The 17,422-nt window shown below is 50.2% G+C and overlaps 1 protein-coding gene across 1 annotated transcript in view; it reads left to right on the forward strand.

Moving 5' to 3' along the window:
* Nucleotides 1-17,422, forward strand: part of CFAP57 (cilia and flagella associated protein 57) — a 66,136-nt gene that overhangs the window by 11,582 nt on the left and 37,132 nt on the right. The window contains exons 4-10 of the mRNA XM_056130892.1: nt 421-625; nt 2,786-2,938; nt 6,960-7,099; nt 7,918-8,083; nt 8,938-9,051; nt 14,037-14,249; nt 17,023-17,196. Coding sequence (XP_055986867.1) covers nt 421-625; nt 2,786-2,938; nt 6,960-7,099; nt 7,918-8,083; nt 8,938-9,051; nt 14,037-14,249; nt 17,023-17,196 — 1,165 coding nt within the window. The remainder of the gene's footprint in view (nt 1-420; nt 626-2,785; nt 2,939-6,959; nt 7,100-7,917; nt 8,084-8,937; nt 9,052-14,036; nt 14,250-17,022; nt 17,197-17,422) is intronic.

Genomic DNA, 17,422 nt, shown 5'->3' on the forward strand with positions numbered 1-17,422 from the left:
CAATCCTAAAGAAGCAGTAATAGGGGCTGGAGCAATAGCACAGCGGGTAGGGCGTTTGCCTTGCACGCAGCCAACATGGCCGACACAGGTTCGATTCCCAGCATCCCATATGGTCCCCCGAGCACCGCCAGGAGCAATTCCTGAGTGCATGAGCCAGGAGTAACCCCTGAGCATCACCGGGTGTGACCCAAAAAGCAAAAAAAAAAAAAAAAAAAAAAAAAAGCAGTAATAAGTGTGAAGCTCCGAGCTGTGAGCCGGCCCGATAAAGGCCTCGACCGCCCTCCTGCCCTTCGGTGCTTATGTCCCGAGGCAAAGGGCAGATCGGGGCCATGGGAAAGGGTCTCAGCAGGCCATCTCCCCACACATCTTCCTCCTCCCACGCAGAAGTCATCAAACCTTAAGTGCTCTCTTCTTTCCTAGCCTCATCCACTTTCCAGGCCTCAGCTCCCCGGAGGCTTCTGTGGAACAGGTGATACCCAGCTCCAGTACCCTGCAGTTGTCCCTGCCCCAGGTGTTTGCCGTGGCCTCCTACTCCAAGGGCTTTGCCTGCTCGGCGGGGCCGGGGAGGGTCCTGATGTTTGAGAAGACGGAGAAGAATTTTTATCGGGAGAGCAGGGAAATTCGGGTAAGGAGGGTGAGAAGAAGGAAACTTGGGGTCCTGCTGGCTGTTCCTTCGCAGAGCTCTGGGAAGGAGAGTGATGGGGACAAGAGGGCCCATGGACACGTCACCTGCTGTTGTCTCGGGGCGCTGGGGGTGGTCCCTGAGCAGTGGCCCCAAGACAGTGAAGCAGTCGGCAGTACAGGCGTTGTTGTTGTTGTTTGGTTTGGGTTTTGTTTTATTGTGTCCTCACACTTCGTGATGCTCAAGAGTTACTCCTGGCTCTGGACTCAGTGTGCTCAGGGCACCCTAGCTCAGGGGTGCCAGGGATCGACGCCGGGCAGCAGCGTGCAAGGCAGCAACGCCCTACCTGCGGTACTGGGGCTCCAGCCTCCACAAGCCATCCTGAGTCGGGGTGAGATGAGCGCGGGAGACAGACCAGACGCCCCCTCACCAGGCAGCGCCTGGCCGACGTCTGGCACAGGGCAGATGCTCACTTGTGCAGTTCCCCGGCTTTCTCATTGTGATTACTTCCCCTGCTGTTGTTTTCACTGAGACGTGGGAGGAGGTGCTTGCAGGAAGATAAGCGCGAGACATGGGGAGAAGGGAGCTGAGGACAAAGCGTTTCTCATTCAGAGGCTGTGACAGAATGAGGTCCCAAGAGAGCATCCCAGGACAGCGGGCTGTCACCCAGCTGACAACCTGGAGGCTGGACGGAGAGACCAGGCAGGCTGCTGCCCTCAAGAACTTTCTGGGGTTTCAGGGGTGGGGGACCTTGGGACTCACCCCCTAACTCACAGAATCTTGCTGCTGCCAGGCTCTGCTCTGAGCACTTGGGGGCAGCAGAGGGACAAAACAGACAGGAGCCCAGGGCGGACTGTCTCAGTGGGACAAATGTGACAGCAGAGAGCCAGCCTGGGTGCTGTGGGGTGAGCGGGCGGCCCCCTTCACTCCAGCCCATCCATCGGGGGTCCGAGCAGGCTTCCCGGAGCCCTCGCTGTCCTGGCAGAGAAGGAGTTAACTGGGTGATGATGAAGGTTTGGAAGACAGGGATCCTCGACCCCCACCCCGGGCAGAGCAGGCGATGTCCTGGAGCCCAGTGAGGCAGGCGGCTCATTGCTGTCCAGGGCTCCACGCTGTGGAGGCTACAGGTGGGCAAAGCCCCGCTTGGCGGGGAGTGAAGACGTGGAGGCAGTGACGGTGTGTGTGTCCTTGGCCAAGGAGAGGAGCCCCAGGACAAAGCCCCTCTAATGACGTCAGGCCCACTTGGGCACTGCAGGGCCTCCCAGAGAGTACGTGGCAGAAGGGCTCCCTTTTTCCTCTTTTCCCGAAGCACCAGGAATGTCTGGCACAGGTGGGCACTTGCACTGGACTCCAGGCACGTAGGCAGAAGGGGGCTCAGAGAAAAGCGAGTTTCTGCCTTTGGTCGTTTGCACCTGAACAATAAGACAGTCGTGATCACGATCACGACCATCCTGTTATTCGTCGATTGCCTCGAGCAGGCCCCAGTAACATCTCCTTCATCCTAGCCCTGAGATTTTTTAAGAAAGTACCATATTCAAGGCTCTTTAAGAGAATGAGACCCATCCTTGTTACTGGTATTTGGCATATTGGGTACGCCATGGGGAGTTTGCCAGACTCTGCCGTGTGGGCAGGTTGCAGTCGATAGCCTGCCAGTTTGTCCAAAGTAGGAATGAGATAATAAGATGTCGCTTCCGGGAGCTGGTTTTTATAGTCTCTGAGTCTTGGCCGTTGATGGGATTACAAGGCGCCAGGGAGCCAGTTGGTGGGTGTGACCCCCCGCCTACTGGAATTTGGAGGATCTGGGTGGAGGATTCTCAGCCCCGATCCGAGTAGGCTTGGAGATCTCAGCCCCGAGACCCTCATGCCTTTGTTCCTCTGCTGGGACCTTCATGTGTGCGGAGAGTGGTAGCCGAATAAGACGGTGTCAGATGCAAAACTGGATGAAGCCACACATCTGGGGCCCCCTAAGGATGCGTGGCTTCATCCAGTTTTGCATCTGCCACCGTCTTATTGTTCAGGTGCAAATGACCAAAGGCAGATACAAGCACTTACGTCCTGCTCTGTGCGGGTTGCAGCCAAGAGGACCCAGAAGAACCCTGAGCCTCCCAGGGACACGCTGACAGGGTGGGGACATCACTAATGGAGGTCTCCCATCCCGGGCAGATTCCCGTGGACCTTCAGAGCAATGACCCGAGTCAGTCTGACAAGCAGGATATCCTCTGTATGTGCTTCAGCCCGTCTGAGGAAACTCTGGTTGCCAGCACCAACAAGAACCAGCTCTACATCATCACCATGTCGCTGACGGAGATCAGCAAAGTGAGTCTTCCCGGCAGGCTCCCTCCTCCCCAGGGACTGCTCACCCAGGGCGCACCTACGATCCAACCAACTGAGCAGAGCTCCTCAAAGAGGGCAGTAAACTCCCTGCGGGGGTCAGAAGGATCCTTGATGGGAGTGCAATCGTGGCAGCCTCTTTGAAGCACACAGTTCAGCCATCTGTCTGCACCCTTTTCCAGGAGGGAGGGAGGGAGGAAGGGAGGGAGGAAAGGAGGGAAGGAAGGAGGGAGGGAAGGGGGAAGGAAGGACAGAAGGAGGAAAGGAAGGAGGAAAGGAAGAAGGGAAGGAACGAAGGAGGAAAGGAAGGAGGGAAGGAAGAAAGGGAGGGAGGGAGGGAGGGCATGATTCAGGAGTAACCCCTGTGCAATGCCGGATGTAACCCAAAAAGCAGGAAATAAATAGATAAAATAATAATTATTAATAAACAAACAGGAGTCAGAGAGATAACGCAAAGCTATCAACAGATTATCTTTGAAGCATAGGCTTTGTCCTCAGCACTTTGTGGGGACTGAGCACTGTTGGATGTAACCAAAAAGCAAAGCCATGATTTTCAGATAAATCATCTTCCACCCCTTTAACTATTATCTCCCCATTCTCCCAAGAGCTTCCTTCCTATTTCCTGGGCAACCACTTAGTTACTTTATATCCCTACAGATTTGTCTATTCTATTACCTGTAAATGGAATCATATCAATTTGTGGACTTTTTGACTGTTTTCTTTCACTTAATCTAAAGCTTTCAAGTTTCATTTAAGCTGGAGCATGAATCAGTGCTGTTTTTCCATATTCGTGTGTGTGTGTGTGTGTGTGTGTGTGTGTTGCCAACAGTGGAACCCATGTCTCACACATGTAGGTCACATAATTTGCCACTGAGCCACATCTCCAGCCCCACATTTTTTGCCTTATCTTAGTTGACTAATCATGTGGGTGGCTCTGAGTATTGTAAAGATTGCATCTCTGAACATTAGTGTACAATTTTTTTTTGCACACGCATATTTTAGTTTCCTCTGGATATAAAGCTAGGAACAAAATTAATGGGTTGTAAAGTAGCTCCATGTGTACCTAGTCAAGGAGCTTCCAGATTGTCTTCCAGAGAGGCGGCGCATCTAGTCTCATCAGCTGTGATAGGGGTTATGATTTCTCCATATCTTTGCCAAAGCTTATTATCTGACTTTTGGGGTGTGACCTGGTATCTCTTTGTGGCTTTAATTTTCATTCCTCTGGTGGATCATAATGTAGAATATATTTTCATGTGTCATTGGGCCATTCATGTATCTTCTTCGGGGGAAATGCCTAATAGGATCCTCTGCCCGTTGTTTTTAAATGTGTTGCCTTTTTGTTATTGAGTTGTAAGAGTTCTTTATGTATTCCTGATATAAGTTCCCTACCAACTATGCGGTGTACAGATATCTTCTCCCATCTTGTGGGCTGTCTTTTAACTTTCTTGATAGTGTCATTTAGTGCACAAAAGTTTTCTCTTTTGATAAAGTATAATTTATCTCTTTCGGCTGTTTGTGCTTTTGATGCTATATTTCAAATCTAAGGTAATGGTGATTTATCCTGTTTCTTCTAAGAGTTTTCTAATTTTTGCTCTGACACATACCTGTTTGATGCATTTTTAGTTGATTTGTGTGCTCATTCTGCGATGAGGCTCCAACAGCCTCCTTTTGCATGTGGTCTTCGCACCTTTGTTGAAAACCATTTGTAACATGGGTTTATTTCTGTATCATAATTGTATTTCATCAATATATTTCCTCTTATGATAGCATCATTATACGTGGTGAGCTTTGAAGTTGGGAAGTGTAGGTTCTTGAACTCTGATCTCTCTCTCTCTCTCTCTCTCTCTCTCAAATTTTGTTGTTGCTTTTGGACCACACCCCGCTGTGCTCAGGACTTACTCCTGGCTCTGTTCTCAGGGGTCACTCCTGGCAGTACTAGGGAACCATTTGGGCTGCTAGAGATCAAACATGGACCAGCCACATGCAAGGCCAACAGCACCCTACCCACTGTACTGTCTCTCAGGCCCAGGATCTGTTCTTTTCAAGGTGGTTTTTGGCTCTTCTGAGTCCCTTGCAGTTCCATTTGAATTTTAGAATCCATTTGTCGAGTTCTACAAAGAAGCCACCTGGGCTCCGAATGGAGATCGCACTACCTGGGCACGTTATCCCTTCCAGTCCTTGAACACGAGGTGTTTTTCCGTTAGTCATCTCTTATGCCTCATTAGACCCTCTTTCTCAAAGAAACTGGAGAAGGATGGGGTGAGTGCAGGTCGTTTTTAAAGGGGAGAGGACAGAATTTAAGGGAATTCCCATCAGTCTTGGCTTATGAAAACACCCATGGTATATTCATCTCATGACATTTCCTGCTATCACTCCTCCTTCAGGTCATTCCAGGCACAAAGTCTCTGCTAACAGAGCCTGGAGCCTGCACAGCCATGTAACTGAATCCATTTTCTGTTAAAATCACTCTTCCGATGCTCATGGCTGTTGGTGATAGACTAACGGATTCTTCTGCAGAGAAATGTGGCAGTTCTTATCAAGATCCTAAAACTCCTGCCATTTCCCCCATATCCCACCTCAGAAAGCAGACCTATTGTGTGGGTTCTGGCCTTTAATGATGCTGCCTTTTCTCTGGTCTGCATTCCCTGGAGAGAGCCCCCCTTGCCCCAGCTTTTGCCCACCAGCACTGCCTCTGTGTGAAGCCTTGTGTTTCTCCTTCCCATGGAAGTGTGCTCTTGGCCTGGAGTGATAGCATCAGTGGGTAAGACATTTGCCTTGCCCGCGGCTGACATGGCTGACCCGAGTTTGATTCCTCTGCCCCTCTTAGAAAGCCCAGCAAGCTACAGAGAGTATCTTGCCCACATGGCAAAGCCTGGCAAGCTCCCTGTGACATATTTGATATGCCAAGAACAGTAACAACAAGTCTCACAATTTGTTTTGAGACGTTACTGGGCCCGCTGGAGCAAATCGATGAACAATGGGAGGACAGTGGACAGTGGATGGAAGTGTGCTCTAGGCACCAACCACCAGCATTGTGGGGAGCAAACGTTGTCACTCACTGGTCCTGGAGGACACATGCCCAGGACCTCATGGGGAGGTCATAGACAAATAGAAGGTGCATCTGAGACTCTGCCTGTACTAGGGGTCAAGGGCTCTGCAAGTTCTCTCTGTGGACTCCTTGACAACCTAGATTGGGAAGTAGGGTGGGAAAGGGAGGACTGCTCAAGGTTCACTTATCTTCGCCAGGGTCACTTCTGATTTTTCCACTGGGATTCCCCTTTTGGCCAAGAAGTGCAGTGTGGATGAGCGCTGCCAGAAACATCTCAAATTCACATGACATGGTTGAGTTTGAATTCATTTGTGGTCATCATGTATTCAGACATCTCGTACCATTACCAAATTCCTCATCATGACCCCCACATTTGGTAACAACATATGAAGTTATGACCCCCCCAGTTTAAGAAAATAGATTGTACAGGGGTTTCCAAGAGAGAGGTCTTCAACAGTATGGGTGTAGGGGAGCCAGTGGCTCTAGGAGCTGTGTCAGGAAGTTGGCACTGTGCCCATTCAGGATGGGTGTCCTCTGAAATGGGGGCCTCGGCAGTCCAAAGGGTACACTTTGTCAAGCAGCTGGATGTCAGAGACGTGCTCTACAGGGTCCCAAGGAACTAATCGGAGAGCACCCCAAAGACTTTGAGGCAAGAATATCCAGTCTAGTGTTTTTCTTAAATAACAAAAATTGGTGCTCCCTTAAGCACTCAGCCCAGGAAAGGAATGACTGAAATAAATTCTGCTATATCCGCAGAGTGAAGTATTTTATATGGCCATTAAAGTAATGCTTCAAAATGACGGTGGCATAGGAAAATGTGCATACGAAGAAAACCATTTGCCCAGCCTGGCTTCTGTGCACCCAGGCCAATTAAGGTTCCTGGGTCTAATGAAAACTGAAGTGCAGGGCCAGTCTTTTGCTGACGCTGCTGGACCTCCTTCTGTGTGATTTCTCCAGGGGGAGCCTGCTCACTTTGAGTATCTGCTGTACCCGTTACACTCAGCATCCATCACCGGTCTTGCTACTTGCATCCGCAAACCCCTCATTGCTACCTGCTCCCTGGATCGATCTGTACGCATCTGGAATTATGACTCCAAGTAAGGAACGAAAGACTTTGCTGTCACAGTGTACAGGATCTCAGATGTTAAAGTTGTTCATGTGAATTACTTTAATTAGAGAGCTTTGCATTTTAATTACTTGGGAGATTTTCCTGGCAAAGGATTTTTTTTTTTAATCAAGTCAGTCAACCTACCTGTTTGCCTTCTCTTTCCACTCCTGCTTGGGCTAGAAAATTACTTGGAGCTTCATTTGTTATTAAATGCCTACTACACGCCACTCTGCTAGACGCTCAGGATGGAAAGATAGCACCCCAGTGACTCACTTCTTACATAACTCCCATGTCCTCCCAACACCCCTGTCCCTCCACTCTCGCCGGAGTGCTTTTTTGCCTCATGGATTTCACTCAACCATTTATTTCTTCTTTTTCTCCTCTTCCTCCTCACTGCCCTCAACTACCCCCCCCCACCCCCTAGTGCTTCATCCTCCTCTCACAGCTTTCCCCAAGCATCTCCAATCTCGATCAGCCGCATCCTATAATGTCTTTGCACTTATCTAAAATGGCTGGGATGGCCGGAAGCAAAGACTTGTGCCTTACTTCCAATTTGAAGACTCGAGCTGGAGCTGTGCCTTTAACATCACCGGACTGTCCCTTGATGATTCCCCTCATTTCCATCCTCATGGCTAGCTCCTGTCCTCACATTACCCAAATCTAGAAAAGAGGGGAAGCAGTCGTTGCAGACAATCATGAATCTCAAATGCTAGCATCAAAATATATGCCAACCACAATGAGGGGGGGGGGGGGGTCGCAATTGATTTAGAGTGCCAGTCCCCATCAAGTCTCTGATCTTCTTCACAGCACTCTGGAGCTCTACAGGGAGTACCAGGAAGAGGCATACGCCATCGGCCTCCACCCCTCGGGCCACTTCATCGTTGTCGGGTTTGCTGACAAACTGCGTCTCATGAACCTGCTTATTGATGACATCCGGTCTTTCAAAGAGTACTCTGTCCGAGGGTGCAGAGAGGTACGGGGATGCTCAGGGCAGCAGCAGGCGTTTTCTTGGGAAACAGTCAAGGCTGAAATGTTAATAACTCACTCATCCATTTGAAGTCGGTCCTAGAGAACGTTTCCTGCAAAGGAAAAAAAATACAACTTTTCTCCCTCCAAATTGAATAGAGAATCTGACTCTACCCCGTTTTTCCTTTTCTTTCTGTTTCATTTTATTTGGGGGCCACACCCACCAGGGCTCCAGGCTTACTCTTGGCTCTGGCTCAGGGATTACTTCCGGTGGGGGTTAGGGGATTTACTGTCATGCCTGGGATTGAACCTGGGTCAGCTTCATGCAAGTTAAATGCCCTCCCTGCAGTATTCTCTCTTTGTTCCTCTATTCTCCTCCTCCCCCCCCCTCTTTTTTTTTGGAAACCAAAACTCTTGTGATAGCCCACCTGTGACGGGCCCTCTCTGCTAATGGAGAGAAAGTGCCGAAAAGGAAACATTAGTCAAATTTAGAGTCACAAACCAGCCAGGGCCAGGACTGGAAGGGCAAGAGCTGAAACGAGATGATGCAGAAACAAGACCATGATCTCAGGGACTGTTTTTCCCCCTCGGAATTTTGCTTCTCTGCCAATACGAGATCTCTCCTCCACGATCCAAGCAGCTCAAACACAGCAGTGTCAGCCCCTGGGCCAGGATGGGATCCTGGCACCACACAAGTGCTGGAAGAGGGCAGCCAACCCTCCCTCCACTGCACCTTCCCACAGTTCTCCTCCTCCCCCACACCTTTCAGCCTGATCCCTTTAGGCAATGGTGCTGGTGCTGGCAACCTCCACCTGGATGGCTCGTTTCTCTCATGCCTCCTCTCACTGTGTTTCCTTCTAGTGTGCCTTCAGCAACGGCGGCCACCTGTTTGCCGCAGTCAGTGGAAATGTGATTCTCATTTTCACGACCACCAGCTTGGAGAACATCTCAAACCTGAAAGGACACACAGGGAAGGTGAGGAGAAATCAGAGAGCCGAGCATCGTGCGAGCCAGTGGGGTGCAGGGAACAAAAGGAAAGAGAGTCCTGTCTTCTTCAAGCCCACACGCTCCTGGGGGACAAAGGCAGTCAAACACACGCACAGACAAACCGGGGCTGCTAATTTGCCAGTCACGCGGTGAAAGAGAAACGGGAGATCTGCGAGGCCCTCTTGCAGGGGTTGGCATGACTAAGATGGCAGCGTTCACAAAGGCTTGCCCCTCAAGGAGCAAGGCAGAGTGAAGCAGATGGGGCTGGTGATGATCATTGCCGCGCCGGAGTTGCGTGTTTTGTTCTCAGAGTAGTTCAGTTGGTGCAGTCGGAATTCTGGATTCTTACCCTCCAGGTGATGGTGGTTTGGGGGTGGTTGGGGGGGGGGCATTGTTGAGGTTGGGTGATTGCTTTGATTGACAGGCATGGCTGAAAGAATCCCCCCCCCCTCACACATACCTCCACCCCCGCAGTCTGCAGCTTCCTACATCCCTGCTCAGATTTTTTTTCCCTTTTTTATCTTTCAGCCTGGCGACCACGCCGTTACCCCTGGGCTAACCTAAGCAGCTTATTCATCGTAGGCTGTGCTCAGGCTCACTTAGCCAGTTGGACTCTTACCCTTTCCTCTTGGATTTGTGTGTCGCTTGGAGGCTGCTGTCACACCTCATGGGATTCGCATTTTCTGCTCTCTGCCCAGCCCTACATGGAGTCGATCGAGGCTCTTTCTGCGAGAGGGCACGCAGCCCTTTGCAGGCACGCAGGCTTTGGGGCTGTCAGGCATGCGTGTGATTTGATTTCAGCCTGGCTTCCTTGGAGCTGCCCCTGGGTGAGAGATGCCTTCGTATGCAGTGTGTTTGGCCAGATGCTGTGTTTAAAGCCCCCGTGTGTGGCTTCTGTGTAACCTTAATGAGTCTTTGTGTAGCGTGGGAGATGATTTCCCCAACTTCTCGATCCTGCCCTGATTGCTCTCTTTCTTGCATTCCTGTTCTTGTTCTTTATTTTTTTTTAAATTTTCATAAAGTTGTTCACAATTATGGATCACATTCAATATTTCAACACCAGTCCCACCACCATTATTCTGAATTTTTCCCACCACCACTCAAACCTGCTGAAAAGGCAGATGCTAGGTAATTTATTTTGTGTTGCTTGTTATGAATAGCGTAAGATCTTGCGGCCACATGCTCCTGGGATTCTAAAATTTTAGATAATTAGGGTCTGGAGAAATCTCTGCGAGCTGCTGAGCGAGCTGCTCGGTTCTAAGATTCTTTAGTGTGTTTCTGGATCAGGGCCGATAAGGAGCTTAAATAGCAGTGGGAGGCAGTTCATGGGCATGACCTCCAGGGTCCCTTGGGGATGAGGAGATAAGAAGGACCAGTCCATTCCCTATCCCTTGAGGCCTGGAGTTTGCTGTCATCGCTCCTGTGTATCTGGACTTCTCATTGGGTTCTGGAAGATGGCAGCCGCCAGGATTCCTAGGGAGAAGTTGGAAGGACGATGCCTGCTCCCCTCTGAGGCACCCTGGGGAATTGGCCTGGTGCAAAGTCTGGAGGCATCTCTGCAGCAAGCTGCTTGGTTCCGAGTCTCTCCCCATTCTTATTCTTGTTGCCTTTGTTAGAGTGTGTGCTTGTGGGGGTGCGGAGGTGCGAGTCACATATGTGTTGCGTGGCCAAGGAGGACAGCAGCAACACAGGGAATTGCACTTGGCCATGTAGGGTGTGGGAGTAATGCCGGGGCACAGACTCTCGGCCTCACATGTACCATGCAGGCACTTTTCCATTGAGCTGCAGCCCAAGTCCAGGCCTGGCTGCTTTCCCCAGGGTGTAGCGCAGCACATCTGCAGCCTTCCCAGTCCTCAGAGGTGTCCCTGGCCTACAGAGGCCCCAGCTGTTGGTTTCTTCTGTTCTCTGGGAATATTCTGTGCTCTGCCGTTTTGCTGGTCCAATGGAGCTCCCAGCCTCTCTCAAGAGTGCCACCCCAAGATTGTCATTGTGTTAGACAGGGCTCCCTGGCTGAGCTGTGGAGCTCTTGTCTTAGGGCCCCTTTCTCCAATGCACGGAGGAGGAGAGGGGCTTCTCTTCCGGGAGTGGCCTCCCCACTCCATGAGGGCCGCATGCAGGGGCAGAGGGTGGGAATTCCCTGAGGGCATGAAGCATCTACCTTTTGAACAAATTGGGACAGAGTCTTTAGGGCCCCACTACCTCTTCCACCTGCGGGGGTTGCAGGGGTCTGATTGGGGAAGAGGAGGATAGGGCTTCTTGGTCATGGCTACCTGAATTGAGCTCCTGGTGAGGGACAGGAAACCTAAAGGCAGGAAAGGCACAGCCAAAGGCCAAGCGTGTCAGCCACTACAGCGGGCAAAGCCTCCCAGAGCCAGCGAGGGTAATGGTGGAGTGGTTCAGGCCTCAGCGGTACTTTCCCGCCTTCCTGTCATTATCGTGTATTCCATTTTCATATCACTTTCACCGTCACTGTCCTCCCATTGTTCATCGATTTGCTCAAGCAGGCCCAGTAACGTCTCCACTGTGACAATTGTTACTGTGTCTGGCATATCAAATACGTCAGGGGTAGCTTGCCAGGCTCTGCTGTGCAGGCGAGATACTCTCGGTAGCTTGCCAGGCTCTCCGAGAGGGGTGGAGGAATCGAACTCAGGTCGGCCATGTTGGCTACTTGCAAGGCAAACGCCTTACCCGCTGTGCTATCGCTCCAGTTCCATATAAGACTTAAAATAACAGCCAATGATAGTTTTCTGCATACCTCCATCTGACACCACACCTGGCACCAGACCGTTCCCCTTCTCTCTGGCATTGTTCCAGGGACCCCTCCCAACCGCCCCCCCCCCAGCTCAAGACCGCCTTCCCCAGGTAAGCTCGATTCTTAGACCACTCTACACTTCTGTTACCTTTGGCTGTTGGTTGTTCCCCTTGCTTATGTTCCTCTATCTCCCACAGATAGATTTTTCTGTGTCCGTCCCTCTTCTGACTGACCTCACTCAGCTAATTATACCCTCTGCTTCCATCCACAGAGTGGCAGCTTGCATTATTTCATCTTTTCTTATAGCCAAGTTGTAGCCCACTGTGTCATGAGTACCATCGTTTCTTTATCCACTCATCTGTTCTTAGGCGCTACGGTTGTTTCTGGATCTGGTGATTGAGAAGAGTGCTGTGATGAACAGAGGGCCACAGTGGAAATAGTGTTTGGGGCTAGTTAGCATAGAGGCCAAGAAGTGGAATTGCTGGGTCATGTGATGCTCAATTCTTAGTTCTATTGGTATGTCCGAACTGTTTCCCAGAGAGGCAGAACCAGTCAATATTGCCACCAGCAGTGGATAAGGATTCCTTTTTCCCCCCACATCCATATCTGCACAGATTGGTTTTTCATCTTGTGTTATATGTGCCAATCTCACACCAGTGAGTTATTTGTTTGTTTTGATTTGCATTTTTCCAATGAGAAGTGACAGCATGTTTTTCATATACCCATTGGTCATTTGGATATCTTTCCTTTTGCTAGTAGGTCAGTTTATATTTTTATCCTTGGGGAGGCGTGCACCTAAGTGTGCTCATGACTTATTCTTTGCTCTGTGCTCGGGGACCACTCCAGAGGTGCTGGGGATCTGTACCATCTGTACCCCATCACCATATGCAGTTCTCGGATCTGTACCAGCTGTCCAGCCCCTATACATCTTCTTTAAGGAAGTGGCTCAGACTGTTCTTACTGAAATTGAGGAGCTGCTTTGTGTGTGTGTGTGTGTGTGTGTGTGTGTGTGTGTGTTTGCAGGGATAGGAGAGCCACACCCTCTGGTGCTCAGGGCTTACTCCTGGCTCTGTGCTTAGGGATCACTGCTGTCTGTGGAAGATCATATATCATGCCAGGGATTGAACTGGACCCAGTCGTTTGCAGGGCAAAAATCTTAAGCCCTGTTCTCTCTCTCTCTCTCTCTCTCTCTCTCTCTCTCTCTCTCTCTCTCTCTCTCACACACACACATCCAGAGTAGATTTCCTTAGGATAACTTCTAGAGATTAGAAAGAAGTTTTATAATTTTTAATAGTTTGCATATTATGTGGAAAAGTTGTTACTGTGTCTGGCATATCGAATACTCTCGGTAGCTTGCTGGGCTCTCCGAGAGGGGCGGAGGAATCGAACTCGGGTTGGCCATGTTGGCTGCGTGCAAGGCAAACGCCCTACCACTGTGCTATCGCTCCAGCCCTCTCGGAGAGCCTCTCGGAGAGCCCGGCAAGCTACCGAGAGTATTCGATATGCCAGACACAGTAACAACAAAGTCTCCAACGGAGACGTTACTGGGCCCGCTCGAGCAAATCGACGATCAACAGGAGGGCCTTTACCTTTACCTTTGGACTGGAGTGATAGCACAGCGGGTAGGGCGTCTGCCTTGCACGCAGCCAACATGGCCGACGCAAGTTCGATTCCTCCGCCCCTCTCGGAGAGCCCGGCAAGCTACCGAGAGTATTCGATATGCCAGACACAGTAACAACAAAGTCTCCAATGGAGACGTTACTGGGCCCGCTCGAGCAAGTCGATGATCAACGGGAGGGCCTTTACATATTATGTGAAACAGTTAGCTAAGGTCCTTACTCTGCCAGTTCTCTTCATTCTAATTTTGCATCTTCTCACGAACATATAATCATTTCAAAATTAAGAGTCAAAAGCATGTCAATAATCATATAGGTAGCATATAGGGACCTTTACATTTCAGTCTTTCCATTCACAAAGTGGACGGGAAGTGGGAGTGTTTCATCTTCAGAATCTTCCAAGCATCTTGGAAGACAGTAAGATTCTCAAGAACCTGTGTTTGGTGCTTGCCTCCATCCAGGGGAAGGGGGGTTGGGATGAGGAATGCCCCCTCCTTTTACATGGTGTATTATGTGTGCGTGTGTGTGTGTGTGTGTGTGTGTGTGTGTGTGTGTGTGTGCACATGCATGCTCCTTTTGACCTGTCCCTTCTTCATCCTCCACAGGTCCGTTCAATCGCGTGGAGCACAGATGACAGCAAGCTGATTTCCTGCGGCACCGATGGCGCTGTCTATGAGTGGAACTTGTCCGCCGGGAAGAGAGAGACAGAATGTGTGCTCAAGTCCTGCAGCTACTACTCTGTCACCATCTCCCCTGATGGCAAGTGCATCTTCGCTGTCGGATCAGACCAGACCCTCAAGGAGATTGCCGATTCCTTGGTCAGTCTGCGCCTGCGCCACTGTGGGGCTGCCGCCCTCTTCCCAGCCTCCGCGTTCACAGTGGAAGGGGTGATGGGACCACAAAAGAGTGATGGGACCAGGGCCCCTGCTCCCATGGGACAGTACCTGGTTTCTCGTTCTTTTGGGGTCAACTCAGATTTCATCATTTGGGAACTTCCTTCCCTGGGTCCTTCAGGACTAGGTTAAATTGTGGTGCGGCCCTCAAGGTCCTCCAAGCTCTGCCAGGGTGACTCAGGTTTGAGCCCTGGCACTGAAGGGCTGAACAGCACCCACAGCCTCAGGCCTTCGCTTGGAACTCCCTGACTTGGCTGAGAGTTGCCAGAGAGGCTCCAGGGCTCCTGAGAAGACTTCTGGGGTGTAGAGTGGGGGGCTCTACAAAAAATTGTGGGGCTCTTTTTCACCTCTGTTTTGCTTGCTGCCTGTGACTTCCACCCTCCATGCCTGGAGGTCAGCAGCATTGCCCACCTGCCTCTCATCCTTATCTGCTCTCCCCTCCCTCCTCTAAAGACAAAGCCTGTCACCCAGGCTTGTCTCTGTCTGGAGAGTGGGGGCATGGCGGTGGGAGGGATTTCTGGGCTACCCTGGGTGGTGTTCAGTGGCTCTTCCTGGCTGTGTGCTCAGGAGTGATCCCTAGAATTGCTCAGGGAATCATATGCAGTGCCAGGGACTGCACCCAGATCAGTCTTTGGCTCTGGATGATCTCTCCAGCCCCATCTCTGCATCAGTTTAAATTCCCAAATTTGTTCAAACTCAGGGATGCTTCATTAGTAGCCACTCCGATAGGACAGCAAGTAGGACATTTGCCTTGCATACGGCCCACGGGGGTTCAATCCCTGGCACTCCATAAGGTTCCCTGAGCCCATCAGAGTGATCCCTGAGCGCAGAGCCAGGAATAAACTCTGAACGCTACCAGTTCTGGTCAAAACCAAAATTCGTAGGATCTCTGACACTTCGAGGTCCCCTAAGCACCACTGGGAGTGCCCCCCGCCACAAGCTTAGAGTCAGGAGTAGCCCCCAGCACCACTGGGTATGGCCCCAGCACACTTACAAGTTAAATAAATAACTTCTTAAATTCTGACACTTTACATTACATTTGATTCCAATTTTTTTTAATTAAATCATGGTGAGATACAGTTACAAAGTTGTTCATGATTGGGTTTCAGTCATATGATGTTCCAACACCCATCCCTTCAATAGTGTACATTCTCCAGCACCAGTGCCCCCAGTTTCATTCCACTGCCCCCTTCTCATTCTTTTTCTTCTCTCTCTCTTCATCTTTCTCTCCATCTCTCTCTCTTCTTCCCCACCCCTCTCTCTCTCTCCCTCCCTCCATTCCTCCTTCCCTCCCTCCCTCCCTCCCCTCAAAATTATTGAAGGAAGAAAGAACTCATCTGAGTCCTGCATCCTTGTCCTAGAGCCCCGGGCCCACTGAACTTGGCTGGTTTCCCTAGCTTTTCTCTTGGTGTTTGTCACTCCCCTGGACATGGTGCCGGGATGGGCAGAGCTGCCACAGCAGAAGACTAACCAGAGTAGGCTTCCCCATGACACAAACATATTAGAGAGTGATCTTTAGTATCTTCATTCTAAACATGGGCCAGGGGTGGCTTTTACTGTGCTATGACCAAACAAAGTTGCTTTAGGAAAATGCATCATTCACTGTTGCTACCAGCTTATCACCTGGCCCACAGCAAACATTCACTAAGTGTCTCACGGATAGGTGAATGGATAGGTGGACGGGTAGGTTGATAGGTAGGTGGATGGGTGGGTAGATGAGCAGATGGGTGGATGAGTGGGCAGGTGAGTGGATAGATGGGTAAATGGGTGGATGGATGGATAGATGGATGGATGGATGGATGGATGGATGGATGGATGGATGGTAGAAGGTAGAAGGGTAGGTGGGTGGCTAGATAGATGGCAGGTGATTGGGTAGGTGAATGGATGGATGGATTGGTAGAAGGGTGGGTGGATAGATGGATGTATGGAAGGATGGATGGATGGTAGAAGGGTAGGTGGGTGGATTGATGGAAAAATTGGTAGGTGGTTGGGTAGGCGATGGATGGATGGATGGATGGATAGGTAGGTGGGTGGATAGATAAATGATTGAATGGATGAATGAATGGGTGAGTGGGTAAATGGATGGATGGATGGATGGATGGATTCATGGATGAGTAGATGGGAGGGTGGGTGAATAATGGGATAATCAGATAAGAAAATCAATAGATAAGGAAGTGAAGGATTCTTGATAGCATAGTTCCTTTATTCAATGAACATTAATAAGATTTTGCTGAGTACATTTATGAGTCAATGTCCCATTTTCAGCCTGAGATAAATGGATGATTGGTAACATATAATCAGATGCTAGAGCCTGGCTACCACTTACTAGTTGGCAGAGTTGAGACAAATTGCTTACCTTCTCTATGACTTTCAGCAGCTTTAAAAGCAACTGCATCGCCAGACTCTTGTGAGAACCGAAGGAATAAGATGTGTAAAAGCTCCAGTAGGTGCTGCTCAAAGGTTTCCTTCTCAGCTGTGTCCTTCCCGACTTCTTGAACTGTTAATCAAACAGCCAGCCCAGAAACATCCAGTCTATTTTTCTGTGCAAGGTCCTCTTCCAGCTGCTGGAAGGAATAGAAAAGTGGTTTTAAGTCTAGACCTTGCCTTCCGGTTTCCAGTAGAGACGAGAAAGGGGGTGGCTGGGACCCCTGGGATCTCGCTCAACCCTTCCCCTTAAACAGAGCTGTCCATGCTGCAGGTCCTTCGAGAGATACCCGCATTTGACGTCACGTACACAGCCATTGCCATCTCCCATTCTGGCCGCATGATGTTTGTGGGCACCTCGGTGGGGACCATTCGTGCCATGAAGTACCCTCTGCCTTTGCAGAAAGAATTCAATGAGTACCAGGCCCACGCAGGATCCATCACCAAGGTGAGCGGGAAACCTCTTCCCAATGGCTGAGGCCCAGAACAAGCTCTGGAGAAAACTAATTGCTCCTTCATCGACCTTCATCCCGCCAACCCCCACAAGCATTTCTTTTCTCTCTTCTTTGTAATTATTCAGTCATCTGATCACTAAACATTCGTTAGCTACTGATATTTGCTGAAATGACTCCTAGGACTAAGCTAGCGAAGGACTTGTACCTAAAGACTGAAGT

The sequence above is a fragment of the Sorex fumeus genome, unplaced genomic scaffold (assembly GCF_029834395.1).
Source record: "Sorex fumeus unplaced genomic scaffold, SorFum_2.1 ptg000082l, whole genome shotgun sequence".
Lineage (NCBI taxonomy): Eukaryota > Metazoa > Chordata > Mammalia > Eulipotyphla > Soricidae > Sorex > Sorex fumeus.